Below are 8553 nucleotides of genomic sequence, written 5' to 3'. Positions count from 1 at the left end.
AACATTACAGATTTCTCCATAATAATAATCAGCCGCAAAACCTGCTTCTTTTTTTTCTACACCGAAACACGAAAAAACTGTTAGGGAAGCATTCGTTATTTTGACAGTTCAGTTTTTCGGAATCTCGGTAAGAGCTTATTTTGTTCAAATTGTTGGAATCTTGGTTAAATGATCTCAGGGTTCCGAGATTCGGTATTTCAGTTTACTTTAATTTTCGGTTTTACGGATTTTTCCGGTAAAAAAATAACGGTATTTTGGAACGTTCGGTTTCCGATTTCTCAGTAATTTTCTTACCGAACAACGGCAAACTAAAATGCTTTCGAATAGTTCGGTATTTTACTTTACCGAGAAAACATTACGCAGTTAAGTGTGAAGAACAATGATATACATTTTTTTTAAATTACGTTCTGTTCGGAAAACGCATCCTAACAACCCAATTTTAATCGAAAAAAAATACACTTTGCCATACGAAATGACTGTTAGATTTCTGCCAGACTTTTTTTTTGCATTTTGCTACAAATTTTCCATCTACCATTCATTGTTTCTGGTACCCAGCTAGCTGGCATCTCTACCTTATTTGCTTTGCTCCGTTAGGAGCTAACATCACTGCGGATCCGCAATTTGCGGGCCCCATTGACAGATGCTATGTTATGCGTATGAAAAGTGGCGGTGATATGCTATCTTGTTTACACACACGCTGAGATGTTAGTCCTCGAAACATGGCGGGATGCCAGCTAGCTGCTGGTAACAGCGTTTCTGGTACTCACTTTTTTGTTGGTTTGCCCCAAAACAAATGGAATAGAGTAAACGTCCCATAATTGTCGGTAGACTTATTCTCGAATAAATATAGTTTTAGATAAAAAAAAACAAGAACTCAACGTTTGTTTTCAGTACAATGTGCACTTTTAATGAAAAATACAGGTTTTGTAAGCATTTGAAGTGAAATATTGACGCCATGATGAATTTATGATTGGTAGGCAAAAAGTTGACGTTTATAGTCCCCTGGATTCGACAGCAGTTAGGTTGCTTCCAGGTCAAAACGAGGTGAGCTGGTGGAATGAAGAAACTATTCGCTATCCGCCACCACTCCGCTGTCAGTCCGGCTTACAAAAACAAATACAATGAAACCATTCCCGCAATCCATGTTGTGTGAATACGCAGTTGTTCTGTGTTTGTAAAGTCGGAAGAAAGTTCGAAAGTCGGATGTCCGACTTCCGAACTCCAATTTAGTGCTGACGCCACAATAGCTCGGTAATACTTTATGCCGAAATTTCCGTAAGGCTGAACCGAGATTTACGAAAAAATGTGACAGCTCTCATTATTTTTTTAACCGAACAAGTTTTCGGCAAAAATAACCGAGACCTGGCAATAAATTTTAAGTGTGTAGATTTAGTTATAAACCTGATGGCAACCAACCAGCACAGTAATATTCTATTCTGATGAAAGTGGAGTCATAAAAAAATATTTTGCTCGGAAGACTCTACGGCCTTATTAACTTCTCAGGTGAGTGCAAGCTATAATTAGCAGCAATTTCAAGTGACGTTGAATAACATTGAGCTGAAAAAATGTCTATCTGCAGATTACATTTTTTATCTGCAAAATGTCCGACGAAGAATCATTCATAGTGTTGGGGTCGACTCCCACCCCGTCGATGGAGCACTATCTAGCGGAAGACAAACATGATTTAAAAGCAACATCGCTGTCACCGGCACCGGGAAGCATAATGGAAACCTCATCCACCCAAGTTAATTCGAATAATTTTAGTTTGATACAAGCGAATGAATCACTCAAACCGATTGCTGCGTCAAAGAAGGCTGATGTAAGATCCTTATCACAACAACAATCGCTTATGTCAATAAGCAAGAATGACTGCGGAAAAAGCTCCTTGGCCGCCAGTGTCATTATGGGTGAAACAAAATCCAGCCTTCTACAGGCGTTTCCCAGTCTGATGAGCTCATCGGCAAGTATTGACGAGATACAAACATTGCAGCTTCTGATGAATGAACATGGGCAAATGAAGGAAAGCTTGCAGAAGGCGAACGTTGCGATGAGGAAGAATTTTACCAACATTCAAAAATGGCAGGATGAAGTTAAATCGAAATATGCGAAACAAGTTTGTACAATTGAAGAACAAAGTCTAACAATAAAAACACTTCAGGAAGAGAATCAGGCTTTGAAGAACGCATTGGCAGGTGTAGAAAAACAGGCAAAAGATCAAGAATTGCGAATGCAGCTTGAACGAGATTCGGTTCAGAAGGAGGTGGATGGTTTTCGTCACCAGATGGAAGCCGAACGCACGGCTGCCGGAGCCGAACTGGATGAACTGCGAAAGATGCTTTCCGAGAAGCAATCCATTCTGCAAAATATGGCTGGAGAAATCGAACGCTTGGAGTTGGAAAAGCACGAATTTGTTGTAGTTAAATCGAACAAGCCGAACGTCAAAGATAGAGACGGGTTGGAATTTATTACGAAGGAGGAACATGATCGACAACTGAAGGTTCTTCAGCGGGAAATGTCCGCTGTTGTAGCGCAGAATTTGCAGTTTGAAGATATGGTAAGAAAAAAAACTAGGTGTGATGAATGTTGATTAAAATTATTCTATAATTTTACTGTAGAAAAAAGTCTTTATCGATGAAATAAACTGTTTGAAAGTAAATATGGTCGCAGCAGAAGAACTGCATGGCAAGCATCGTGCAGAAATCAGTCGTATGGCAAAAGAGATAGAAACGAAGGATGTGTCGCTAGCGGAAAACATTCGGGAACTAAAAAGCCTCAGTGAACAGGTGGACGTTTTGACAGCCCAGTTAGATATTTATAAAACCGATTTCGAGGCTGAACGGTCCGCGCGTGCGGAGTTGGCCAGCGAAAAGGATCGCATTTTAAATGACTTGAAACTGCTTCAAAAACGTAACCAACAATTGATAGACGAGGTCCAGAATAGGTAATTGAACTACATATAAACATTTACCTGCGGCTGTGAGTAAAAAGTAATGCTTTACTACGCTTTTTGTTCCAGAAGAGTGGCTGAAGAAGATGCAACTCGCGCTGCGAATGAATCACTTGACAAACGCAATCCGGGCGAAGGTTCTTCTGCCGGAGAAGCCTCCAGCGAGAGCTCACCTACTGAGGGAGAACAAATTTTCGAGCGACCTGTTTTGCACTGTCCGCTCTGTGGTAGTGTTTTCAAAGATTTGAGCACGCTTCAAAATCATGTGGAGGACTGTTATGGTGCGCCATAGATCGGACACATCTTCGAAAGGTAGTTTTTAGCTTCTTTACCGTGTTTGACATGCATATTTTATCCCATTGTATACCAAATCTTATAAAAATGAATGATGTGGGGCATCAATAGTAATGTTTACTTGTTCTTCCGTGCACATACGTAATTGTTAATCTGTAGCAGTACCAATATAACAGACTGAATTAATATCTGATCGATTTAGCTGAGATAGAAAGAAAGGCCCAAAACAAGAATAGCGGTAGGCTTATCAAAAAGTCGAGGTTTAAGATCTAAAGTCAGATGAGCGTCACATGATAGGTATATTGAAAACGAATAACATTCGTGCCATGCATAACCCAATCAATAACCAACTTCCGAAGGTTTAATGCGTAGAATAACCGGTACACTCGTACAGGGCAGAATGGCCACCTCCGTGACGACAGCTGTTACCAGTTCTGGAGGCGTCACGTCATAGTGTAGGTTCAGCGGGGTTAGACTACTGATTGATTCCCATTCAGCCAGTGGATTGTGAAGTTGGTTCTCTCGAGTGCCCGAGTTCAGGATTAAGTCATTGGGATTACCTGCAAAAGTATTAATCTGTCAACCACATTATCATTTTCCACCAATGTGAACCTACCGATTTCGTTATAAACAAACGCATCCGTTTGAACACGCTCGCTAAATTTATGCGTCTCGCAGCATACCAACACCGGTACGTTGAACGCTTTCGCCACTAGCGCTATTTGGGCGGTTCCAACGCGGGACATCACACACCCGTTCGCGAGCAGGGCATGTGCGCTCAGTAAAACCTTTGTAACCTCTGGCATTACGTAGCTGATAGCATTGATTAGGACACAAGTGCAGTCAATGCCCTGGCTCACAAGTTGACGAAGCATTTCGTGCTCTCGATTGCGTGGCCGTGAGTCCACAATCACTACACGAAAGCTCTTCTGGCGCCGGTTGGCCTCCTCCAGAATATGTTTTATGAGTGACGAACAGCCGTACGTGAGTATGACGTCGCCATCGTAGATCTTTTCCTGCACCGAAATGCTGATCGCCTCCTCTGCTTTCTCAATCTGATCGCGTATATAGGTTTGGATGGCATCCAGAAGGTATTCTTTTTGCTGGAATCAATTATAACCTTAATTACAATGAAAACTCTTGTGTAAGTAACATAAAATACTAACATCTGAATCAGAATCCTTGGCGTTCAACTGCCGCGTATGCATTTTGATATACTTGAGGGCGTTAGTCATCGAAACGGAGAATGGTCGACAGCGTTGCAGGTGAACGATGTTCGGATTAAGTGCCTCTTCGAAGCCCCGAGAAAATTCCTTCTCCGGCGGTGTCTCGTAGTCGCTAATCATTTGCATCACAGCCTTTAGGAACGCTAAACAGCGTACCTTGGAGCCGGCGATTGCACCATCAGCGTACTGCACGCCAAGCTTCGTGATGGCCGGATGAAGCTGCGTCGAGTTAACAATTTCCGAGGCGGCGAATTTAGCCGTGTACAGATGATTCAATAGTCGAACCATGTGAGGTTGCTGGGTAGAGTCGGACTTAACGGTTTTTTTCGCTTGCTCCTGTAAAAAAAAACGAAATCATATCATCAGAAATGTAACGAGATATCATTAGACAAGACTAACAGTCGGGCTCGATTCCTTTTTGAGCACTTTTACTGGTTCGGTTTTCGTTTTAGCAGCTTCGGGAACAGCTTTCTTGGCTTGAGCTGCAACCTTAGCGGCACGTTGTGCTTCCTGCAGGGCTCTTCGTTCAGCTTTAGTCGTTACGGGTTTTGCGGTCTGGTTGGCACCAGTCGATGCGCGTTGTGTTTCGAAGAGAGCTTTGCGTTCGGCTTTATTATTGCTCTGCGTTTCTTTCGGGGCTGTTTCTTCGGAGATATGCAACTTGGACAACTGTTCGGATATACTGCTATCAGTGCTGGATTTTTGCAGGGAAGAAGCGGTTGACACAGGCGCAGCAGTAGCTGGTTTCGTTTTATCCTTTGGTTTGCCTTTCGCTGCTGCCTTCGCAGCTTTTTTAGCTTCCCGTTCCGCTAGAATCTCCTCCCGAGATTTTTCCACCTTGGGCTGGTTCATGTTTGGTTCGGTTCTAATTTTAGTCTGCTTTTGCTGTGTGTCAACGGGAAAGAGTTGTTCCAGTGGCGTATCTACTATTCCCTGGATAGGATTTACCCTTTGGCAGTACTCGTTCTTTCGAGAATTATTCGCCGCAATAGGCTTCAATTTTCTTGGTATTTGAATATTGTCGAAGGTGTAAATAGTCGAATATGGGAATATTTCTGCTGCCGATATGTCAGCAACAGAACGATTGCTCGTTGCTTTCTTCGTCTTTTCCTCAGAAGGAAAAATGTGTTCCGAAGCGATATCTATGATCGTTGAGCGCTTGGTTATAACTGGTAGCACCTGTTCAGAAACCCTAACAGGTCTTTCAACTGGTACAATTCGTACTGTTTTTGGAACAGCTTGATTTTCTAACGGGTATAATTTAGTTCCTGGGAAGACCTCATCGAGAGCAATTGTCTGAATTGTTTCAAAATCTGATCCTGGTTTCTTAACTTTATTTCGCTTGCGACGTCTCTTGCTGGGATTTCGACTAAGTACGGGTTCGGACACCAGTTGAGAGTTTTCTTTGTTCTCTGTGACTTGTGTCTGTTTAATTACTGCGGTCGGCGGTGTCTGTGCGATCAATTCCTGTTGTTTCGTTTTATGCTTTCGAGGGCGACGTTTCTAAAAATATGAAAACCACGCTAAGATGATTGGCATCAATACCTTTGATCAGGTCAAAATTATGCATGCAAATTTTGAAATAGAGTAGAAGAAGTATGACATGTTAACATGCAATTAGTTGTAGATCTACAATGATTTTCGGATTCTACACACACACATTTCAGAAGGGATTGTATCTTTTGTACCTGCTTGGAAGGAGCTCCAGGCGACTCCATTTCCCTATACGGCACAGAAATAAAAGTAAATCGTGGTTAGCGCTTTCCAAATCCATCATCAACAACTTACAGTCGTTATTTTCGGAGGGGAAGAGGACAAGTTATAATCGGTTTCGAATACACATTCTGATGAAATAGACAAAAAATGCTTACGTTTTGTTTTGCTGGTCACTTCCCAGATAGCAAATCGTTGACCTTACTCAGATTGTCTGTAACAAAGCGAAATGTAAGCGCAATTTTGAAGGCATCCACAACGATGGTTACGTTTGTAACCAAAATATTCACAAAATGTGGCCAACTTTCTCCATCGAATAGTGAATGTATTTTTTTTACTTTGTTTTAAAAGTTGACGTCAATGATGTTCAAAATTCTTTTATTAAAATTTCATCGTCTGTATGGGGTGCGTTCACTAAATTTTGTTCAGTTTCTTCGAGTTCTTGTGTAACGTGTAGTGTGTTGCCAGAATATTGGTAGAAAAACAGCGAAGTTATTAGGGACTATAGACCGAGGGTATGTGCTATGGGTTATAACATCGAGTACAACATAGAAACGTCAAATCTGATGTTTTTGCTCTTTTCTGTTTTCTTGCTTGTGTTTGCTAGAGATACAAAAATCTTGTCGCTCCTTTATTTTCGAACGTAAAGCTCATATATAAGTTATAAAGAGTTTTTTATAGAGTTTTATCACTTTTTTGGATAATAACCAGGTCCACGGTGTCTACTTAAGAAGCGCAAGGGCTAAGCCCCAACCGAAACAGCAAAATAATGAAAACAATCAGACCGATATTGAAGTTTTCAGGTATCAGGTTTGACGTTTTCGTACCTTCGATGTTTTACTTTGTCAAATGTACAGCGAAGGATAGGAAAAGGCATTCCCTCGCTATAGACCTTTTTACGTACGGAATAAAATTGCCCCAGCATTAATTTTGAAAGACCGATTTTTGCAGGAAAAATGTTTACTAAAAATACACTAAAACATTTCACAATGTTCCCAAGTAACAATTTGGAAGCCTTTATAAAAGCAAATGTGGAATGAAAGCAGTGTAGGAGCAGCCGGCGCTGAATAAACAACTCGTTGAATTATTTGTTGTACAAACGTTGCAGCATTTTTTGTTGACGCATTTATCCAATGATGGAACTCTAGTTTAACAAAAATTGCAAGTGATTTACAAGTTTACAAGTATTTACAAGTTTACAAGTGATTACCAGCAACACTAATAAACATGTGCTGCATTGAAGCGCTTTAAAGGTACACAGTGTGCTGTAGCAGCGTGAAAAAAAGTTTAATCGACATTAAGTCAGCTCTTCTATCACAAATAAAATATAAAAATAAAGATCGATTTTTTGCCTTTCTCCTAGAAAGGTATAGCAATCACTTGCAAAACCGAAAGTATAAAAGTGCTCCAAAGGGCCGAATGGCATATATCACTCGACTCGACCGATTGTAATCGGACTTTTGGTTTAGAGGTTATGTTTAAAAATGTGAAAATCATGAAACATCAATATCTCAGAAAATACACAACTGATTTGAACAAAATTGGTCTCAAAAGAACGGGCTACCTAGAAAACCCTTAAGTTTTGAATTTCATAAAGATTGAACTTGTGGTTCAAAAGTTATGAAAAGAAACGTTTTCTGAAGACTGTTTAATCTCACTCATGTTTCTCAGAGATGGTTGTACCGCTTTTCATAAAATCAGTGTCAAATGGAAGGTCTGATTGCCCCATATGACTTTATTGATTTGTTTTGCAATCGGATTATTACTTTGCCTGTTATGTTTAAAAATGTGAAATCCAGCTATGCAAAGGAACATATTCCGAAGACTACTTGGACTCACTCACTTTTCTCAGAGATGGCTGAACCGATTTTCACTAAATTAGTGTCAAATGAGAGGTCTAGCTGCCTCAGAAGACCCTATTGAGTTTAACTATAATCGAACTGTAACTTTGTCTGTAATGTGTCGAAATGTGAAAATCACGAAACTTCATTATTCCAGAAACTACACAACCGATTTTATTATTATTATCAGATGAGCGGGCTAGTTAAGTGTTAACTGATAAATTATGATTGAACACGTGGTTTCAAAGTTTGGCTGCCCTACACGTTCCCATTTCATTTGATTATAATCGAACTTAAGCAACCGTTATGTATTAAATTGTTAATAAAACAACGAAAGTCTTTTATCTCAAAAATTACATGACTTATTTGAACATAACTAGTGTCATACGAACGAGTGATCTCTAAAACTTACAAATTACAAACTTCATAACAATTTGATATGTGGCTCAGAAGTTATGGGAAGAAGAGAAATTCAAAGACTATTTAAAACTATACCTGCTTTGATCTATATATGTGGCCTCAACATAATTTA

At 40.2% G+C, this 8553-nt stretch overlaps 2 protein-coding genes across 6 annotated transcripts; one reads left to right on the top strand and one right to left on the bottom strand.

Annotated features, from left to right (window-relative positions):
* The first annotated feature begins 1372 nt into the window (after positions 1–1372).
* Positions 1373–3429, top strand: LOC129720916 (NF-kappa-B essential modulator). 2 transcript variants are annotated; one of them, XM_055672823.1, is made up of 4 exons: positions 1373–1503; positions 1580–2554; positions 2616–2941; positions 3020–3429. In XM_055672823.1, exons 2-4 carry the CDS (start codon positions 1601–1603, stop codon positions 3237–3239), a joined length of 1500 nt encoding a protein of 499 aa, XP_055528798.1. In that variant the 5' UTR covers positions 1373–1503; positions 1580–1600; the 3' UTR covers positions 3240–3429. The 2 variants fall into 2 exon arrangements, with proteins under 2 accessions (XP_055528798.1, XP_055528797.1); XM_055672822.1 differs by having other exon boundaries at positions 1374–1503; positions 3017–3429.
* Positions 3430–3502: 73 nt separating this feature from the next.
* On the bottom strand, positions 3503–6547 carry LOC129720913 (translation initiation factor eIF-2B subunit delta). Of its 4 annotated transcripts, none has more exons than XM_055672820.1 (7): positions 6471–6512; positions 6339–6394; positions 6156–6189; positions 4867–5970; positions 4408–4803; positions 3858–4344; positions 3503–3801 (listed from the first exon to the last, which is right to left on the bottom strand). In XM_055672820.1, the coding sequence occupies exons 3-7, from the start codon at positions 6183–6185 to the stop codon at positions 3581–3583; spliced, it is 2238 nt and encodes a 745-aa protein (XP_055528795.1). In that variant the 5' UTR covers positions 6186–6189; positions 6339–6394; positions 6471–6512; the 3' UTR covers positions 3503–3580. The 4 variants fall into 4 exon arrangements, with proteins under 4 accessions (XP_055528795.1, XP_055528794.1, XP_055528793.1 ...); XM_055672819.1 differs by having other exon boundaries at positions 6450–6493; XM_055672818.1 differs by having other exon boundaries at positions 6156–6250; positions 6339–6547.
* Positions 6548–8553: the final 2006 nt, after the last annotated feature.

This window comes from Wyeomyia smithii, chromosome 2 (assembly GCF_029784165.1).
Source record: "Wyeomyia smithii strain HCP4-BCI-WySm-NY-G18 chromosome 2, ASM2978416v1, whole genome shotgun sequence".
NCBI lineage: Eukaryota > Metazoa > Arthropoda > Insecta > Diptera > Culicidae > Wyeomyia > Wyeomyia smithii.
This window is presented reverse-complemented; position numbering and strand designations above follow the sequence as displayed.